Source organism: Tursiops truncatus, chromosome 2, assembly GCF_011762595.2.
Source record: "Tursiops truncatus isolate mTurTru1 chromosome 2, mTurTru1.mat.Y, whole genome shotgun sequence".
Taxonomy (NCBI): Eukaryota; Metazoa; Chordata; class Mammalia; order Artiodactyla; family Delphinidae; genus Tursiops; species Tursiops truncatus.
Window position 1 is genome coordinate 169038530 of NC_047035.1, and position 21871 is coordinate 169060400.

The 21871-nt window shown below is 43.9% G+C and overlaps 1 protein-coding gene across 9 annotated transcripts in view; it reads right to left on the reverse strand.

The window, feature by feature from the left end:
* Positions 1-6156: 6156 nt before the first annotated feature.
* Positions 6157-21871, reverse strand: part of FAM107B (family with sequence similarity 107 member B) — a 216755-nt gene continuing 201040 nt past the window's right edge. For 5 of the 9 annotated variants that reach the window (XM_019933461.3, XM_019933462.3, XM_019933464.3 and 2 more), the window contains 3 exons: positions 18609-18792; positions 10120-10270; positions 6157-9158 (listed from right to left, as the gene is read on the reverse strand). In XM_019933461.3, coding sequence (XP_019789020.1) covers positions 9042-9158; positions 10120-10270; positions 18609-18792 — 452 coding nt within the window. In that variant the 3' untranslated portion in view covers positions 6157-9041. Of the gene's footprint in view, positions 9159-10119; positions 10271-18608; positions 18793-19679; positions 19852-21276; positions 21301-21871 lie in introns of those variants that run through there. The other 4 variants (XM_073801683.1, XM_073801684.1, XM_073801681.1 and 1 more) reach the window with 4 other exon arrangements.

Below are 21871 nucleotides of genomic sequence, written 5' to 3' on the forward strand. Positions count from 1 at the left end.
AATTTCATCTCTCACATACACACGCACATGCATGCTCACACCTTCTACTGAGGGCAGAGATCTCCAAATACCTCCTGGTTCGTGCTGTCAGCCAGTAAGAATGAGTCCAACGGTTAGTTTCAAGCTGGGGAAAGGAAGCACGGAGGCCCGGGAATTGGCCAATGGCTTTGGATCACTGCGTTTTGCTCCTACAGAAACGTGTGTGTGAGCCTACAGGTGTGTCTCTATGGTGACACAGACAAGACCGTGGTACTTTCTTGTGACACCTGGATTTGACCTTCTCTCATACTCTCTTAGAAAACCATAAATTGCTCTTCTGGGGCTCCTACAACATTTTCTGTATCCACGTCTGTCAAGGTCAACATATGGGAGGTTCCTCTCATGTTGGGGACACTTGTTTACTCGAAGGGCCTCGAAGGGGCATAAGCTTCAGAATGGGGACTGTACCCTACTCACGTTCAGCCTTCATGCCGGCTAGCATACAGCAGACGCTCAATAAATGACTCCTTGTGAGAGGAGAGGGTGGACTCAGGAAACAAGGGGTCTCCTCTCCATTCCTGGGCTGGCCGCCCCTCCACTTCACCGCTCCCTCCCTGGGCTCCCCCTGGGTCCCCATGCCCATCCTCCATCATAGAACAGGAAGGTGCAACACTGGATACCCAGAGCCAAAAGCCACCACGGGTCAAATAAGACAAGAGGAAAAGGACGCAGCACTGCAGAAAAAGCCAGCACAGCTTGGATCGATACCATGTGGGCCGGATTCCCTGAGATCTTGTGTACGAAGCAGGCCATTCGGGAAAATACGGTAAAGAAAGTCATCACCTCCAACACCGCAAGGGGATTCATGAGAGCCTCAAAGTTGCAGGTTTGAAGAAAAGAACTCACCTGGCTGGATAATGTTTGATCAGCCTTAAAATGTCTTTTCTGTTTCACTATGTGAGAAGGGGTGGGGGTGTAGTTAATGAGTTGTGTTGAGAATGAGGGAGGAGGGGACTTATCTCTAAGATGAAGAGCTTATCAGTACGAGTAAATAAACAGCCTACATTTGGAATCCTCCAAGTCTTGGATTATGGCTTAAATGTCCTTGTCCGAAGAATAAAATGTGGAAGAGAAAGAGCAATTACATGCGTTCAATCTTGTTCTACCCAGACTTGGCGCGATCTTTCTGTCTTTCTAGTAGTTTCTAATTGGCTAGATTTGTCGGTGCAAATTGACCTGTGGATTCACCCTCACTGCCTGGTCTCCTGCTTCTTTGGGGGCCTTCATAGCACACACCACAGTTGTCACATTCTGTTTGTGTGATTCTCTGAATAATATTTGGCACCTTATTAGATTTTAAGCCCCAAAACAACAGGGACTGAACATGATTTTGTAGCCCCGTCACTGAGCACTGTGGTAAAAACGGACAAACAGCCTGGAGAGGAACTGTGTGCTTCCCCGGAGTGCCATTCATTCCTGTGTGCCCACTCCAGGCACGTGGGAACAGCCTGACACTTGCTTGGTATTAATCATGTCACCGCAAACTGCACAGTTCTTCAGGGTTCACGCTAGGAAGCAAAATATACCCACCCATAGCCTAACCTTAAGTACCTCAGGAAGTCCTTTGGAAATAATGTCAGACGTTACCTGGCAACCCTACAAGCTGTTGTGCGTGGCGGGCCTGTGAGTTTACTTGCTGTGCTCTCCTCGCCGCACTCCACTCTCCTATTACTGATATTCATAAAAACCTGGGTTTTCAAACTGTCCAGTCTTATTCTTGGAAGAGTCTGTGAAGCAAAAAGGAAGATCAAGGATCAATAAGATGCGCATTTCATTTAAAACATCATTTGAACTGTTCTTTCTACTGCTTCCCTTCAGAGAACATTTATGAGAGCATCTACGTAGCAGTAAACAGTGTATTTCTTTTCTTTTCTTAATTTGCTCCTATAGGTCTTATCTTCTCAGCATTCTTGTGGCAGTTCATTTAATTTAATGCTTGTTATTATTTGTTACATCCTAAGCAATGTCTTATCTCTGAACAAGATTATAAACACCCCAAGGGCTGGAACCAGCTTCTAGCAAGATATCTTGTAAATATCTTCGGTTAAAGTACTTTCAGTTGACTGAGCTGGCATCTTTGAGAAACACTGAAATCACTAAGGAAGGAAAGAGAAATGGGGACAAACAGCTCATCAAATTAAAGCCAATTCACAAGTTTTGACCAGAAAATTGCCTTCGCTCATTTGAGTTTACACAGTGAATTTTCTCCTCATGAAGGCCCTAGGTTGGCTACCAGCCCTAAAGAGGTTATCCATGAACCCGACTCTGGTTCTCAGTTCACTGTGTAAGATTTTGCCCCCCTGGCTTGCAGTAGATGTTTTGGTCGTGTTGCCCCCTCTTCGCTGGTACCTGGCTGACACAGGTGTGATGGTTTCCTGAAACCTCTTGAATGAGTAAATAACTGTGGGCAAATGACCAAGGTGGTACCCATGTGATCACACCTCCCACTTCAACAGTGAAGTCAGGACAATTGACGCTGCACCCTACATTCTCTGACGTAAATTCTATTCTAAGCCAGCCTCCATCCCAGTGCCTATTAGCCCTTTGTAAAAGGCCAGCATTTCTCCAGTTCTTGGCTAGCTCCTCCTTTGGCTAGCCAAAATCTTTTTTTTTTTTTTCTTTTTTTGGCTAGCTTAAATCATTTTAAAAAATTTTACTTATTTATTTTTATTGAAGTATAGTTGATGTACAATATTGTGTTAGTTTCAGATGCACAGCAAAGTGATTCAGTTACACGTATATATGTATATATCTTTTTTCTATACTTTTCCATTATAGTTTATTGCAAGATACCGAATATAGTTCCCTGTGCTAAATAACAGATCCTTGTTGTTCATCTATTTTATATATGATACTGTGCATCTGTTACTCCCATGTCTCAATTTATCCCTCTCCCCCTTCTACTTTTGTAATCAGAAGTTTGTTTTCTACATCTGTGAGACTGTTTCTGTTTTGTATAGAGATTCATTTGTACTAATTTTTAGATTCTACGTGTTAAGTGTTATATCATATTTGTCTTTCTCTGTCTGACTTACTTCACTTAGTATGAAAATATCTAGGTCCATCCATGTTGCTGTAAATGGCATGATTTCATTCTTTTTTTATGGCTGAGTCTAAGCTTTAATGGTAACCCTCCTTCATCCAGAAGAAACAGAAAGAGAAATAAAATATTCTTAGTAATAGGATGAAGGCTTCACCTGGAAGCAAGGGAGAAGGTAGACAGAAGTTTCACTATCATCCAAGAGAGAATACGTCCCAAGAAGACTGTGATAGGCCAACCTAAAGCTCCCCCAAGGCACTGTGTGCACAGGGTATCAGTAATTCATTACCAAGCTGCATGTCCCCACCTTTCCAGTCCCCTTGACCTCAGCCAACAAAAACAACAGTAGGAAAAACCAATATTGTAGCCACACTACCTTAAATTCCAGTAGCAGAGGAAACATTTAAAGGGCAGAGTTTTCATGGTGAAGCCTACAACTGGATCTCTTACAAGGAGCCCCGGCTTAGGTCTCTGGTTCATCACTGGGGGGCCGACAAAGAACTGATATGTTCCTCACTGCCATTCTGGAGCCCTTGCTTCTCTTTATTCCTTCCCTGGCTCCTCTTTTCCTTTGATTCTGCTTCAATTACAGGTCTGTGTGCTTAAAATAATTGGATTCTTGACAGTTTCTTAAAACGGATTCACTTTTACTTTGCTTTTTCGAAATGCTGAAATCATTCTGTTGTAATTTTTCACCATACATGTGCTCAACACATAAATAATTATGACATGAATATCATTTCATTTTTAAGAGATGATTTTGTATGAAGCACACATTTTTTTCCCCAAGCTTTTTCTTTGCTTCTTATGCCATTTTAAACACCGGTAGGTCAAGAACACACTTTAATTGTGTAAAATTATTAAAAATATAAAAATACACAAATTAAACTAGGAATCCCCCATTTCTGACCCCAATTCCTTTCCCTTCCCCAGAAGTGACTACTGTTTACATGATAGGTAAACATCTCGTCTTATCGATAAGCATTTATATAGATGTATGGATACACTTTTAATTTTTTCATGTAAATGGGATTATATTACATGTGTTGTCCTGTAGCTTGCTTTTTTATATAATAGTATAGCTTCAAAGTCTTATTTCTGTAAAATAAAATAATAATACCTTATTATTTTAAAAGATATGCATTATAGCCCATAATAAGGAATACAGATGTATTATACTCAATCTAGTAAACTACTAAAATATAGTTGGGTTGAGAAATTATGAGAAATGCTGCAATATCTTTGAACAACAATCTTTGTGCAGATAAATACTTCTGAAGGCCAAATTCCTGGAAATCTAATTGTGCATTCAAAGGATATGTACATTTTTAAAAGCTTGACTGAGGTATAACTCACATCCCATAAAAGTTACCCATTTTAAGGTATTAGTAGATTTATGTTTATATGATTACTAGTATATTTAAAGAGTTGTATGACTATCACCACAATTTTACTTTAAATCATTTCTATCATCCCCCAAAAGAAACCTCATGCCCATTTGTACTCATTCACCATACCCGCCCCCAGCCCTAGGCAACCACTATTCCGCTTTCTGTCCCTATAGTTCTATCTACTCTGGACATTGCATATGGATGTAACTGTACACTATGTGTCTTTTGTGTCTGCCTCTTTTCATTTAGCATAATGTTTCTGACGTTTGTTCATACTGAAGCATGTATAAGTACTATGTTCCTTTTCATGGCTGAATAATATTCCATTGCATGGACATACCATATTTTGCTTATCCATTCACCAGCTGATAGACAACTGGGTTTGTTGGTTCACACTGGAAACTATAGCACAGAAGAGTAATCATCAGCAGTGGTCACACATAATAACCAAGTGGAAAAGGAGGCATGAGCATAGAAATAACAAATTTAGAAGAACACAACAGTATGTTCAAGAAAATACAGAACCAAATGTCTCAGAGAATTCACTTGATGATTCTTAGTAGAAAAAATTCCCAGTATGATCCTACTAATTATATAAGGTATCGATAAGGCATACCAGACTCTGGTTGGCATTACCATCTTGCTGGGAAATCTAAGGGCAAGTGGGAAGATGTTCCACAACATCCCCAATTGATAATCAGACTGCATTTTCTCACCTGGGAAAAAAAAGTAGAAATTATAATTGTGAGACTGTGAGGCTAGCTCATAAAGATTTTATTTACCCTAAAACCTTAGAATAAAACACTTCATTTTTCATTATACTAGTAAATGTAAGCCTCGAAGTAGTATTCTAATACTTCTTTTAGGTGTACTGTAGCATTTTAAGTCTTACCAAACATATTAATTGACCTCTGTCTTCTTTCAAGTCTATGACTACTATTGTAGGGAACATACAGTGGTCCAATGAAATGGACTGACAGCCTCAAAACTGTCACCTTGGAAAATTGCCTTGTTATTCCACTTTTCAAATTATTTTTGGAGCCCACCTTCTTCATTGGTCTTTGGAGTTCATGGTATAAACCCTAGACATAGCAAATCTTCACTGCTCTGAGTAGATTTAATTTTTCAAAAGACTCCAAAGACATTAGGAGTTGGGTGACTAAGCTCAGTAGTAATTTGGGGGTGGAAAATAAGGACAAAGTATAGAAACTTCACTCTCCAAGCTATTTCTACCAACAGTATAATGCAGTCATGTGTACAGCTTCCCAAAGTGACTTCTTTGAGGATGAAGTTAATTTAGCTGAATAAGCAAAATAATTTCATGGTCATACTTATGACATGTCATGTGTGCTCACAAGCACTAAAAAACGGCCCTTCGCAAAATATATCTCCCACTGTCCTACCAAGCTACCTAAAATTCAGAATACTTTGATCTGTAGAACGGATGGCTGTTGCTAAAATACCATATATTCTAAGCAAGGTGTAGCATAATACCTTAGCATGAATTTGCTTGACAGAATAAATCATCAGCCTTGACTGACACAAGGCAAGAGGACATAACTGATTTGGGGGGAAGGCCATCAGAGGGAAAGCCTCGAACCACCTTCTAATCCTTGAATCGAACACAGCACCCACTCCCCTCCAATTCCACACAACCGTCTTAAACACATCAGCCAAACACAGACGCATGGTCCAAGCGTGTGGTGATTTTTATTAAGAATAACTTTGGTTCTAAGAATTCCACCCTCAATTCTGTAATACTTTCCATTAAAAACAATTATACAAGAGCAAATACAAAAAATATTAAATTATGAAAACAAATCCATTAAGGCTCCCTTTATATATATTATATACACTCAAACAAGTCAGAATTTTTCAGAGTAGAAGAATAAAGTCAACTGTGATAGCTTAGAAAGCAACACTACTCGGAGACTAGAAAACACGGAGCTATTTTAAGAAAACCGCAGAGTGGAAAAACGGAGCCATTTTTCTCAAAAATTGGCTCAAAGCACAAAACTGCTTGGATGTTCATGAGTCCTAGGGGTCTGGACTGTACAGTATGAAAGTGTGGAGGGAGAATGACGCCTTTTTAAACTCAGGCTTATAAGCTGAGCTGACCTGGCAATTTCAAAGAGCTTTTCTATCTGGACATTCCACTGTCTAGTGAGGAGACATCGCTTGACACTATTTACAAGTCTTCTTTTGGCCAAACCTTGGACTGCTAACCACTAATAATTTTGCAGATTTGTGAGTGAGACTGGGAGGGAAACACTCTTGGAATTTATTTTTTCCCAGTGAAGAATGCATTCTAGGTAAATTCTAGGAACAGAATTGGTCTTTCTAAAGGAGCCTGTTAGGGCCCTTGAGAATTTTATCAAGTGGCAGAATTGCTTCAAGGATACACAATCTAAAGATCTTACATATCCGGTTGGATTCAAGGCTATGAGCTACTCCTGAATCTTCATTTTACAAATTGCATCACTAGTCCACATGCACAGGGGCAGAACTGTAGTCAACGTACAATCGGAAACGTACTTTCAAGATGATCAGTTAATGCTCTTTCCTCTCTGAAAAGGAAGAAGGATGGAAAAAAATAGTTACCATTCCATCCTTCAAAAGTAACTTATGATAGAGCAACATTGTACCTTAAGCACCTCATATTTTATTCAAATAATACTTGCTGATGAGAGAAATAATCCATTTCAGGTGTAATCAACATGTTCTATGACTAGCAGTATATTATCTATGCATTTACTTTTGTCCTGTCCACATTAGGGGTGAACAGGAGCCTAATCACCAACCATGAAAACTACAGAATTCCCATAGAAAGCTACTTTCTACTTAGGCTTGTTGAGGATTCAAAAGCTCGGGATCAGCTTTCTATGATTCTTGAAAGAAATTATAAGAAGAGCCTTCCGGGCTTCCCTGGTGGCGTAGTGGTTGAGAGTCCGCCTGCCGATGCAGGGGACATGGGTTCGTGCCCCGGTCCGGGAAGATCCCACATGCCGCGGAGCGGCTGGGCCCGTGAGCCATGGCCGCTGAGCCTGCGCGTCCGGAGCCTGTGCTCCACAACGGGAGAGGCCACAACAGTGAGAGGCCCGCGTACCGCAAAAAAAAAAAAAAAAAAAAAAAGAAGAGCCTTCAATGTAGGAATTACCGGCTGAACCGTTTCTACAAAGAACATACTGAATCCACACAAATTCTTCTAGACCACCCCAAGCAGAACGTCCCCCTGCCCATCCCGGCAATAGAAAAGGGATTTTGCGTTAAGAATCTGGCTGTAGTTGGTAACGCAGGGCTCACACGTGGAGTACAGCATGCCAGCTGGAGAGCGCCAACCGAGCAGCCTCCCCTTCCCCTCAGCTGTTCCTGAGAGATCAACAGTAGTCACAACATCATCCTTACAAACGCATCACCATCACTAAGGTAGTGGTGAACTAGCCTTTCTTCACAAGAAAAAAGGGCAAAGAGCTAGGTGACCATTAATCAGAAAATTTCAAAGGTTGGCTTCAAATAATATTAAAAATGTATAAATGCTATATATCTTCCAAATGGGCCTCCTTGAGACCAATCTACATTTGATTCACATTAAAATACCCAGAGAACTCTTCCTTCACAGCTCCACATGGGAGCTTTCCCCACACTGCTCTCAGGAGAAACCAAAAGATTTGGACCCTCTACTTTTGACACTGAGGTTGGGTTATACGGACTAGTTTTTATTCCTCGAAGGAGTGGGAGATTATTTCACATAAAAGGCGTGGCTGAGCAAGAAACTTAACAACAAAATAAAACAAAACCAACCCCCTAACAGTTATCAAAGCAAGACATGGATTTATATGATGGACCTTCCCTGAAGTAGAAGGTCACCGTGAAGCATCAGGGAACCAACAGGAACGGAAATAAGATCAAGACAGACGTTTACGTAGTCTTGTTTATGTATCTCTTTGTTCCCATATTTTTAAAGTTCCTCACTCTATTTCTGAATCTTAATGCCGACAAAGGTAAGAACTGTGTTCAACATGAATATTAACATTCTCTGGTGTTAAGCCTAACGTGGGTGAAACTGTAAATAGACAAGAAAACAGAATTTACAAACAGTGGATATAAGAGATCAAACGCATTTCTGCGCGATCTAAATTACTGAATGGGTAACTAAAGGAAGAACGAAACACATTTTCTTTACATTTGAAAAGAAAAAAGGCTCTGTGCCCCACTAAACTTGGCTTGAAAGAAAAACCAAGTAGTGCAACTCTCAGGAATTTATGCCAGTGTCCTCTTCCTTTTTTTCTTGTTGTTGTTATTTTTTAAGTCTTTGAACACACAGGTCCATTATCCCAACTTAAGTGCTGGGCAACGTCCTTCATTTGGCGAATAGGAACTGCAACAGTCACAGGTGTAACCGATCCAACCCGGATGGTAGGAAAACCAAAACCAAACTCTTTTCAAAGTAACAGTTCTCTGCTGGCTGGGATTCTCTCCAGGGGCTTTGGCCCTGAGGTTAAGTACTGGGGAGGCCCCTGCACACACTTTTTGTGTGCGCTGGGCTGGTGCGCGGTCTGTGCAGCCTGGACCTACGACTCCTGGGCTTGCGCCACTTCTTGGCCTGTTCTTCTGAGATTGCCTTTAACCTTCACAAACTCTGGGGCATTTTCTTGCTCTTCACGCAATTTCTGCTTCTCGAGTTCAAGCTAAACAGAATTCAGAAACAGGAAAATTATTTACAAATGGACAGGATTTCCAAAAACACTGTTCCTCTTTCCAAAGTCCCTAACAACTCCATTTCCCAACGGAAGGAAGTTTCTCCTGGTCTCCGCTTTAAATATATTTGTATCTTTACATACGTGGCTGGATCTAGGTGCTGGGGTAAGAATTCTGCACAGGAGCAGCAGCTGACTGGTTGTTGCTGAAATACCGAGGGATGACGAGAGCCTAAAGATTAAGGCTAAGACTTAAAACAAGACCCGAGGGCAACACGCACTTGCTCCACAGTCTTAAGTGAAGCTGAACTTCACTCAAGTGCTTGAGCTCCCAGCACTGGGCTGTGCGTTCTGTGATATTCCCTGGTTTTGGCTTTGCCTCCTGAATCCCTTCTAGGTCCTCAACAGAATCCTTCCCTTTATCTTGAGTGTATTTTAGTCCACCTGCGGACACCTGTCTCAGCTTTTCCTTTCATGGTATAAAAACATTTACATCCGACGTGTCTGGGAAATTCTGCTTGTTCCAGCACCCTTTATTTCTCAGGACAAGGTAAGTCAGAGAAAGACAAGTACTGTATGATCTCTCTCACATGTGAAATCTAAAAACAGTGAAATCGTAAAAGCAGAGGGTAAAATGGTGACTAGCTAGGGGAGTGCGAAAGATGCTATTTAAGGGTACGTACTCGCAACTAGCAGAGAAGTAAGTCCTGGAGACCTAATACACAGTACGGGGATTATCGACAACAAAACGATTATAAACGTGAAAGTTGCTAAGAGACTAGAACTTAACTGTCCACACCAGCTAGAAGAAATGATAATTATATGATGCGACAGAGCTGTGAGTTAGCACTACGATGGCAATCATATTGCGATACAAATGTACCAAATCAATACATTGTGCCCCTTAATCAACAACAACCGAAAAAACACCTTTCACCCCAATCACCCCTACCTGCTCCAACTTCTGCTGCCGTTTTAATAGTTCTATTTCCAAGTCAGATTTCTTCTTTTGTGCCTCCTCTTCCTTCTGCTTTATTACTTGATCCCGTTTTCTCTTTTCCATCACTTTCTGCAGCTCTGGCTTATTCTGAGGGGCAAGTCCCCTGCAAAAAAGCATTAACAAATCACTTTGCTGTACACCTGAAATGAATGCAGCACTGTAAATCAACTATACTTCAGAAAAAATTTTTTAATTAAAACTAGTAAAAATAATTTTTTTAATTAAAAAAATATTTAAAGCATTAACAACATTTAAAAGTTTTAATCTAGTGGATGCATCTTTCATGAATAGAAATTTTAGGCGTCAACCACAGAAGAGGGGTCTCGTGACTTAGCGTGACTGTGATGCCTACCACCAGCTAACGGTCGACACTGGGAGCCTCAGAAATCCATGAGCATGAAAGGAAGCGCAAGAGCACCTTCCAACAGTAAGCAAAACCCATCGCTCGATAAAATCATCCTGAGCGCCTACCGTATGCCCGACGCTAGGTCATGCAAGGGAGGTTAGTGCAGGAGGTTTGGGTGGGGAAGGTGGGGAACAGCATGCTCATTCGCTGGGTGGGACGGTCACCCACCATGGAGAGGAAGATGTTGAAGCTTCCCAGGCTCGAGCCCCTGACCCCAAGTACTAAATGCAGCCTCGAGAGAAGCTAGCACAGACACTTCAACAACCAAATGGCCCAGAAACCTCTTCCAATCCTTCACGTTTCAGACTTGGGAGAGGATTCTTGCGCATCTAAAAGGCACGTCCAAGGTTCCATCATGGCTGGGGGCATGGCCCTGGAGAACCTGGATCCCGAATCCCAGGCCAGTACTCTGGAACCATTTCAACTGCTGACAACACACGGAAGTCAGCCTTCAGGGGACCTCAACACTGGGGAGAGATCAATCAGGCTGCCATCTCTTCAAATGGGGCGAAACAAAACCCAAACTCGGGCCATTCCCTAGCAACCCTCATCTGAAATGTCTGCGGCAGGTCAGGAGAAGGACGACGTTCACTGGCATTTTCGCAGGTGGGATTTCTGTCTATGTTAAAGGTCAGCTGGGACTTGCCTGGTCTCCATGTCCTCGGATAATTCCTCAGGATTTCTCTAGTCCGGGCTCCCCCTCTTCACCATCCTCTCTCTCTTGAGCCAGTCTCCACTAGCCCCTGAGTCATCTCAACTCATTATTAACTTTGACAATAAAAAAGAAACCAAAAAAGAAACAAACAAACAAAATACACAAAGGGCTTCCCTGGTGGCACAGTGGTTGAGAGTCCACCTGCCGATGCAGGGGACACGGGTTCGTGCCCTGGTCCGGGAAGATCTCACATGCTGCAGAGCGGCTGGGTCCGTGAGCCATGGCCGCTGAGCCTGCACGTCCGGGGCCTGTGCTCCGCGACGGGAGAGGCCACAACAGTGAGAGGCCCGCGTACCGCAAAAAAAGAAAAAAAAAAAAGAAAGAAACAAGCCACAGAACAGGAAGAACGCTATCAGTGCCAAGCAGCCCAGGGGGTGAGTGACAATGCCATCACACGTGTCCACACATGCACACGTGGCCCCAACCGGCACCGGTGCTTTTCCGGGCTGCGGGAAACCGGTGCTGCTGAAGCAGCCTCAGACCACCGAGGTGGCCTGTGCGCCTCCCCACACGCCTGCTGACCTTGCTGATGACACCTGGGAGTCTATAGATCAGGCCGGTCGACCTCCGTGGCTCTTCTCCACTCTACTTCAATCAGCTAATGCAACTAATCAACTAGGAGTCATGTGAGTTGCCGTTAACTGAAAGAATTTCCGAAACGTGCTCTGGCTCTAAGAATCTCAACACCACCCTTGCCTCAATCTCTTTCAAGTTCACCCTATCACATCTGTAAAATAATCCTCGGTGTCACACTTCCACATCTATCTAGTGGTGATTTTTTAAAATGCTGGCATCTCTCCTCTCTACCTCTTTTTAAGGTCATAATAAATGATTTTGCAAAGTTGTTGTTTACAGAGTAACCGTCAGTGGATTCCATCACTGAAGATAAAGGACACAGAGTTAAAATAACATATATGTCTTCCCTTTCCCAATTTTCATTAGCAGAACTTTCGGTTTTAAAAAAACAGAAAGAGGAGTTTTCCTGGTGGCCCAGTGGCTAAGAATCCGCCTGCCAATGCAGGGGACACGGGTTCGAGCCCTGGTCCGGGAATATCCCACATGCCGTGGAGCAACTAAGCCCGTGTGCCACAACTACTGAGCCTGTGCTCTAGAGCCTGCAAGCCACAACTACTGAAGCCCGCGAGCCACAACTATTAAACCTGCGTGCCACAACTACTGAGCCTGCGCTGTAGAGCCCGTGAGCCACAACTACTGAGCCCACGTGCCACAGCTACTGAAGCCCGCGTGCCTAGAGCCCATGCTCCGCAACAAGAGAAGCCACTGCGATGAGAAGCCCGTGCTCCGCAACGGAGAGGGGCCCCCGCTCGCCACAACTAGAGAAAGCCCTCGCGCAGCAATGAAGACCCAATGCAGCCATAAATAAATAGATTAAAAAAAAAAAAACAGAAAGAAATATTAAGTTCAGCCATATTTCCAATGAAATAAAAGAGACGGGTTATTTTTGCGATTTACAACTTATTTCACAGTTATTAAGATTGTATGAGGAGGACAGAAGTATAGACAGACTACTCTGGAAATTAAGTCTTACTCAGTGTAATGAGAAAAGTCGCTTATGGTACTTCACTCCAATAGACTTAAGTGTCATTGAGCACCGGAAAATGTTTGTAAATAATCTGAGTAAAGACCCACGCAGTTTCATGACTATTAAAAAGTCTCAGGATGACAGTACAGACAGAGTTAAGGGATTTAAATTTTAGGATTAAGAATTTAGCTACCTGCATAATTTAAATTTCAAACTATAATTCACTGGTGAAATTAACTTCAACCGTTATTAAGTGCTTCTGGCTTATGCAAAAGCTGTTGAACAAACTCTGATGTATGACGCGTTAAGCTGGCATTCTATCACAACACGTGAATGGGTTTAATATACGGTATGCGTTTTCTGTTCAAAGATTTTACGCAGTGGTGCAGTAAGATAAAATATTTAGTAACACAAAACTCAGGAAAATGGTGCTTATATGATAAATGTCCTGCACTTATAACAGTCAAGAAGTCATACAAATTTAGTTAATATTTTATCAAGCAGCTCACTTAACTTTCTATGCTGAATGGAAAAAGTCAAGCACTGCCTATGTGATTCTCTGAGTCTAAAACTAGATCAGGTTGCAGAGATAGCAAGACAGAAATAAGCTCCAAATTTCATAAAAATTACAGTATCAGTCTCTGCATGACAACGTTGATTCTCTTTAATCAATTCAATTAACAAGAACTTTCAATCCCTTTATGACTGACAACTGCTTACGACCTGGGGGCTTGGTACCACCCAAGACCAACAGTTATTCCCGAACTGCTTCTCGTGACTATCACAGCGGACCAAGCCGATTTTTAAAATTAATATGTGCTCTTTGAAAAAAAAAAAAAAAAAAGAGAGGTTAGGTGTTATATACATACATGCAAGATAAAAAGTGAAAGCAGGGCTTCACTGGTAGCACAGTGGTTGAGAGTCCGCCTGCCGATGCAGGGGACACGGGTTCGTGCCCCGGGCCGGGAGGATCCCACATGCCGCGGAGCGGCTGGGCCCGTGAGCCATGGCCGCTGGGCCTGCGCGTCCGGAGCCTGTGCTCCGCAAGGGGAGAGGCCACAACAGTGAGAGACTCACATACCGCTAAAAAAAAGGGAAAGCACACCTAGACTCTCCCTGTTAGACATCTACGGGGTGCACCACTTGCACTGTAATCTAAGTGAATGGTGGCCCAGAAAATTGTACACGGTAGAGGCCCTGCACCCATTCCTGCACCCACAGATCACTCACTGTTTAGAGTGTGCCCCATACTCTCTAGACCCTTATCGGAGTACAGAAGTGCCCAAATTTCACCATGTCCATAATGCGAGACATTTATGTTGTTTCCAATTGTTCCCCATTGAACGCAATGAGGCGGGGAGCTTCCTTGTCCGTTTGTATCTCTCCTATCCAAGCATCTCTGCTGGCTACATTCATAGAAGCAGAATTGCTGGCTAAGCGTCTGCACATTTTGGATTTGGATGTGGACCGTGAAACTGCTTTCCAAATAGGCCGCAACAATTTGTACTCCCACCACCACTGATGAAGACGTACAGACGACGTTTAAAGGTCTGTTTCACACTTCATATAAACCACTGAACACATTCAGGGGCCGACTGGACCGGTCTATGTTCACGCCACTCCGCCTCCACACCGGCCACACTTGAACCCGTAAAAGGGAGAACGCCTCCTGAGCCAGGTCAGCACGGAGGCAGGGGCAGGTCTGGCGCCAACTCTAACACGACACGCTCCCTCCCCTGCCCACCCAGCCACACACCTCCTGGCCTAATATTTTTCTGTAGCGGGGAGGGGAAGGGTTGCCTTTGACTTTCAGGCCCTTGATCTTGAATCTTGGAATCTCCTGGTTTGGCCTGCCCTGCTCCACGTTTATGACTGAGCCATTTCAACCGGCGTGGATTCAAATGTAAATATTTCGACCTCAACTTCCCATATTTTTTTTCCACGTTGCAGGGCAACAAGCATTTACTGAGGATCTACCTATTTGTCTAACAAAGAACACCAACTGAAGAGTGACCAAAAACACAGGGACCTAGAAACTGTCGTCTGAAATGTACAAGCCAAAGAGCCATTGGCAGGGATGCAGAGTAGCCGGGTATGCTCTGTTTGCCCCAGAAGTACTCTTTTTAGGGAAGACAGATTCTCTCTAAATTATATTGGAAATATTCTCATTTTTTAAGACCTCTTGAACACTGATCTTTCAACTACCAAAAATAATGCCTCTTGCAATCTGCCTTGTTATAGGAACAAAGAATCCGAGAACCTGACACAGGGTCTTAATCGTCAGACTTGGTGGTAAACTGTGACCAGATCAAATTTTCAAGACTTTTAACCTGAAACTTAACTGGGTCCGAAAGACAGCAAATAGAGGAGCAGAATGAGATACTTGAAAGAGTGCAAGATACGGCGTTAGAATACCTATGAGGATATGCTCTCCTAAGCAAGGCAACTCTTTGGACTGCAACAGGTCTTCGAGTGAAACTGTGGCCATGCAGAGCAAAAGCTCCACAGAGCCTGTTTCGTGTACATCTCAGTTCTCTCTCCCTCTCCCACCCCTACCCCTTCTTCTCATTTATATGGTTATTAAATTTGATTCATCGCTGTCTTTAATTTAAACTGCCTGTAATTCTATGTTGATTTCTACCCTTTTTTTATTCCAATAAAACTATCATGTGAAATTGAAAAGACTCTTCAGCCAACGACTCTTGAGTTTCCTCTCACTCACATGTCGAATGAGAACAACCCCAAGACAACACACACTGGGTTGCTGGAAAGATCACTGGATAAAACATGGGAAGGCCCTTTACAAACCGCAGACAAGTAAACAGAGGTTCATTATGGTACAAACCAGTAAGCAACTATGACTATCCTTGAACCAAATATATATATATTATTGATGTGATACTTTCTATTATTTGGCCCTAAAACAGAAATAAAAACCCCACAGTCTCTAAAAAGCATGCGTGATAGAAGATGAATAAAAGAGAAGAAACTGCTTGAGAAGTTTTCACTCTAAAACCAGTTGTATTCCTAATAAGAGGATCCTACCAAACTAAGATTTTACCTTGAAAAAACCGGAAGGCATAGGATAAGATATATTCGTTTGATTTTGAAACCTCGCTTTAGTTTTCATTTTTTTTGTTTGTTTGTTTGTTTGTTTTTAATGTACTTCTACAACCAGACCAGAACTTTTCAGAGAAAAAGGGGAAAAAGCAACAGGAAATTTCAGATGATGCTACATAGTAAGGGGGAAGATGGATGGGACTAAATGAGCACTTCTTATATGCCAGGTGTTTTAACAGGTATTTAAACATGCTCTCATTTACTTTCATTTTTTATAAGAAAGATATTTTTATCCCCTACTTTAGAGATGAAGAAACAGATCTCAGGAAGGAAGACCCTATCCAGGATCATAAAAGGTAGGTCAAGTTCAATGGCAAACCAGGATTCATACCATTTCTCCCTGACCTTAAGGCCCAGGTCCTCTCTATACCACGGTGCTCGAGTGAACACGAGCATTCTCCAAAATTAGCTGAGCTGGGCCTGGCTAAGGAGTCAGCTGTGCAAACAAGGAAAAGAAAGAACAGGCGACAGAAAGGCAAACAGGAATGAGGTCCATTTTCACAGAATGTGCCTACTCCAGGAAATTTGGAAACAGATTCAGTTGCACAAACTGAATGTAATGTTTTACACAGACAGACCCAGGCTACTAACTACATTTCTGCAGAATAGCCTATAGCCTCTAATTCAAAGAACAACTATTCCACCAACTTTGCTTTACCGTTGTCTCTATTCTGACGTGGAGCCTTTTCATAGATAAAATAGAAAAAACAAAAACCCAACAACAGTTTGAACTAGAATGTTCCTTAGAGATTAACTAAGTCTCCTACTCCTATCTGACAGGCAAGGGGACTGAGATCCAAGAGGTAAAGACAATCAGAAAATTATTTGGTTTAGGAAACCATTCGGCTACCCTCTTTTAGAGGATATTTAACTTTCCATCTTCCCACCAAAATGCAGACATGGTTTCCCAGGAAGGACGGCCTCCAAATTCTCTGGTCTGTTTAGGAACGTATACAGTCTTGTTTTGCTATGGGTGTGATGATACCAAATCCTTGGGGGTTTTGTTGTTTTTATGCGACAAAGACAGGTAGAAGCTAAGGACTTATTCAAAAGGGATCAAACTCACATTCTACTGATTAAGCGTTATTCAGACAGCACGCTAGTGTGCTGGGGACAGAAAGTAAGTCACATTCCCACATCTGGAGGGAGAAATGTAGTTACAAAGAGTTCCTGGGACAGAAGATATGAGTTCTGGAAGAGGTACACTCCGACGGAGAACTGCCATAAAAATGCCCCCTCATCCCTTTTTAAAATGTTTCATTTTTATTTTTAATTAGGCCCTTCTTCCAAAACGTTACCCCAATGCTGAGCTTGGTCTGCACATCTTTCAGTGCAGTGGGCAGTAGCTACCTTTTCACCAAGGCTTAGCAAAGAGTGAGCAGATGAGTGATCCACAGTTCCACAACTCAGATCAGCACAGTTTTACTATGAAGACCTGAAAACAGTTCTAAACGAAGCTTAACAGATCTTCTAGTAACCTTGTGTCCTAATAAATAAAGCAACTTTTCATCCTCAGCTCTCCCAGTCCAGTAGCCCTGCCCCTAATCACTTAAAACGCAGAGTACCAGCCATAAAAAAGAATGAAATAGCGCCATTTGCTGCAAAACGGATGGACCTCGAGATTATCATACGAACCAAAATCAGAAAAAGAAAGACAAATACCATATGATATCATTCATATGTGTAATCTAAAATACAACACAAACGAACTTATCTATGAAACAGACTCACAGACAGAAAGAGGACTTGCGGTTGCCAAGCGGGGTGGGTAAGGGAAGGATGGATGGGGAGTTTGGGATGAGCAGATTCAAATCATTATATACAGAATGCATGAACAACGAGGTCCTACTGTATAGCCCAGAGAACTATATTCAGTATCCTGTGATAAACCATGATGGAAAAGAATATGAAGAAGAATATAAATATGCATAACTGAATCGCTTTGCTGTACAGCAGAAATTAACACAACACTGTAAATCAGCTAGACTTCAATAAAATAAACTCTCAAAATTAAAAGAAGCAGAGTATACTGAACCCAATGCCCTAAATTACGTATGACACAGATGGAACTAAAAATGGTTTACAGAGAAGACTGAAAGTAAATGTTTTGCTCCTCTCCAAAAAACAATTAATAACAATAAAAATGATAGTAATCATTTAAAATGCTCCCTAAAAACAAACAAATGAAAACACAAGAAAGGGGGTCCTTCTCTACTGTTCAGTCTGATGTGGTTCTAGAGACTTCTCCCGGCCACTCTACAGATGCTGAAGTGGGTGGTATCTGTTCTCACATTTCCCCAGATATATGGGGAAAATTCAGAATTTTTACAAATCTAAGCAATAATGTATTCCTCTTCGACGTAGGACACCCTCTTTTATCCTTAATCCAGCCCCTTCTGTACAAATTCTAAAATACGCATCCACTTGAGAAGGGGACCCAGGACCACAGAACTCCGAGAGACCCTGGGGCCGGCAGCTGAGCCTGCAGACGGCTTTACATCATGGGTGCCCTGACTCAAGGATGCGAAAGGAATAGGAAGTGTTAAATATGGTCAAGAAACAAACAACTCTTCGAAGCCTTTGTAAACGTAACTAAACTTAAATCTAGTTACCTTAAAAGTCCCCTAAGGAAAACTCCGCTCAAGAAAGCATCTTACCTTTTTTGATTCATAAGGAGTTCTCTGTGAAGGTCTTGATGGTTCCGGGATGTTTTGACAGGATTGACTAGTTTCTGAGGCCTAATTAGTTCAGGATTGTCATCGTCTATATAGTCTGGCTCAGCCATGATGTTTCTCGGGATGAGATATGTGTCCTTCAGGTCAGAATCCTCCAGCGGGCTGTCTGAAACAGAAAGATGAAATTCACTGTGGTCTCTGCTCAGACGTCTGCACAGAGGCCGAGGCCCAGGACAGCCGGGCTGGCCCAGCAGCTGACACCGCATCCGCCACGGGGCCCTTCACCACTTCACTGAAAACTCTGAAGCTCTGTCAAAGAGATAGGGGCAGGGCTTCCCTGGTGGCGCAGTGGTTGAGAGTCCGCCTGCCAAAGCAGGGGACACGGGTTCGTGCCCCAGTCCAGGAAGATCTCACATGCCACAGAGCGGCTGGGCCCGTGAGTCATAGCTGCTGGGCCTGCGCGTCCGGAGCCTGTGCTCCGCAAGGGGAGAGGCCACAACAGTGAGAGGCCCGCATACCGCAAAAAAAAAACAAAAAAAACAAAAAAAAACAGGGGGCTTCCCTGGTGGCGCAGTGGTTGGGAGTCCGCCTGCCGATGCGGGGGACGCGGGTTCGTGCCCTGGTCCGAGAGGGTCCCACGTGCCGCGGGGCGGCTGGGCCCGTGGGCTATGGCCGCTGGGCCTGCGCGTCTGGAGCCTGTGCTCCGCAGCAGGAGAGGTCACAGCAGTGGGAGGCCCGCGTACCGCAAAATAAATAAATAAATCTATAAAAAAAAAAAAAAAACAGAAAAAAAAAGAAAAATCTTTTGAAAATCAACGTGAAAATAAAGAGGACAAAAGCCCAAAGAATAAATAAGTCAACTCAAACAGAAAACTTGTAGCTGCCTCATTTGTTTATATATTTTAGGTATAAACACATGATTAAGGCTCAAAATTAAGGAGCAATAATATATATATCTAACAAATGACACCAAACATTCTTTAAATGCTACCTGCACTGACCTTTTAAAAACAAGCATGCCTGCAGCCCTCCCCCAAATGGAAACTCACAAACCTCGACAGTGGTAGGTTAGTGACCCCATCCCAGCAGCCTGACCGTGAACGCACCCCGAGGAGAATGTGCTCCTTGGTGGAGACTGGAGAGGCACCAAACACACTTGTAGGCAGTCTTGATTTTGTTGAAAAGCCAAGAGCAGTTTCATCCTAGTTAATCAGTAGACAAGAAGGCCCATATGCTTCCATAAAAGGACTGGTTTCTCTGCCCTAAACTCCGGGACATCAAATGCAAACAGATTCCTGCCCTCCTGAGGTCAACGTGTCAGCAGGGGTGGGGAGAAGAGTATTCCAGACACCGGAATGAGACAGGAGTCAGGAGCATGCCTGATGGGTCTGAGGGAGGACAGACACCAGAGAGGGTGGGGATGGAGAGGGACCAGTGGGGACGCAGGGGTGGGGTGAAGGTGATACGATGCGGGAACTTGAAGGCCAGTGTCAGGGCTCTGGCCTTTGCCCTGAGTGACAGCCGGGAGCCATGCAGGGCTCTGGGCAGGGAAGTGACGAGCTCTAACTCACGCGTCCAGACAATGACTCTAGCTGCTGAGTGTAGGACAGACCAAGGCGGCCAAGGAAAGACGCCGCCGGGAGGTGAGTGTCAGGGGACCCAGACGGTCTGGACCAGACAGATGCCGTTTCATCCCGGGCCTCAGGACTCCCCTAAAGGACTGCACACGAGGTATGAGACACAGAAGGGCCGAGGATGTCTTGAAGGGGCCTGGCCTGAGCAACAGGACAGAGCGGTCGTGGTGGAGGCCGTGCGGACAGCAGATGGGAGTGAGGTCAGCAGCTCCCTTTAGGACGTGTTGGGTGGGAGACGTCGCTGGACGCCTGAGTGGTGACGCGGTAACTGGGCAGCGGCTGGAGGGGATCTGCCGTAACTGAAGCCCCCAAACATCTTCCTTCTTCTTTCTCCCTGGTTTGCCCTTCTTCTAAGTGGGGACGGGAAAGGGAGTCCCGGCCTGAGTCAGGCGTGTAGACCTCAAGCGTGACTGCAAACCAGGCTAAGGGAGACCTTGTGGCCCCCGTACAGTGGACCACACTGGGGTCTGGGAAAGGTCACTTACGAGAAGGAGGGTGAGCTGGCTGGGAGCCACACTGTGTGTCCCTGAGCACCCCTGGCAGTGGTGGTGGCCGGAGAACAATCTGGGGTCTGGTTCCTTTTCAGCAACTTTCCACCCTGGAGCCACGACACGGCAATAAGCATCTAACTGACCTCCTTGTTCGACTTTCTCCCCTCTGCCAACTACCTTCCCCATGGCTCCCAAGGCTGGGAAACACAGCTCTGATCGTCAGGGAACCCTCCCAGCTCACAGATCCTGTCCTCGACGAAAGGAAATTGAACACTCACTGCTCCCCGTGTGTTCACAAGTCCCTGCCTTCCCCACCAGCATCCTGTGCCTGCAACCCGCCCTCTGGCAGGGCCGCTGATCTGCTCCCTACCCAACCCTGGACCACAAAGCCAAATCTCACTCACACCTTCAGGTCCAGACGAATGTCAGATCTTCCACGAAGCCCCCCGCCCAACTCCCCAGGTGCAATTCTCTGACCTCTAGACAACTATGGGGTTCTCTTTGCCCCCTTTTCCTAGTACTCACCAACCTCCACCTCGTGTTGCAGCAAAATGTACATAAATCATATCATCTCTTCACCGCAAAGACCGCATCTGGTTTACGTTTCAAATTCCTCAGACCCCTTGGACTGAGTCAATGAACAGTCAGTCCTTTAATGAAGGAACAGAGCCCACGAATAACTAGCAGGACAGGGAAGCCCTGGGCTGTTTGGAGTCCAGAGCAGCAAGTAAAGCCTGAAAGGGCTCCGAGCAGCGAGCATCCACAGCCCGAAAGGGAGGAGGAGACAGAAATACGTCTGGGAGTAAAAGCACTTTGTAACTGGATGTTATTATTGCTACGAAACATTCTTCCAGAAAGTAACATGAAGACACTCTTGTCATATACACGCCCCTGGCCCAGTAACTGATTCATAAAATAATTTTTTTTTAACTGTCAGGTCAATGAAGGAAAATGAAGGTCAGCTCAGTACAGGAGAAGCAAACCTGGCTTGAGATCTTGGACAAAGCTTAAGATGTCTGCCCCTCGGTTCTCCCACCTTCTAAAATGAGTGTTGTTTTAAGAACAGGCTGAAGGGGCTTCCCTGGTGGTGCAGTGGCTAAGAATCCGCCTGCCAATGCAG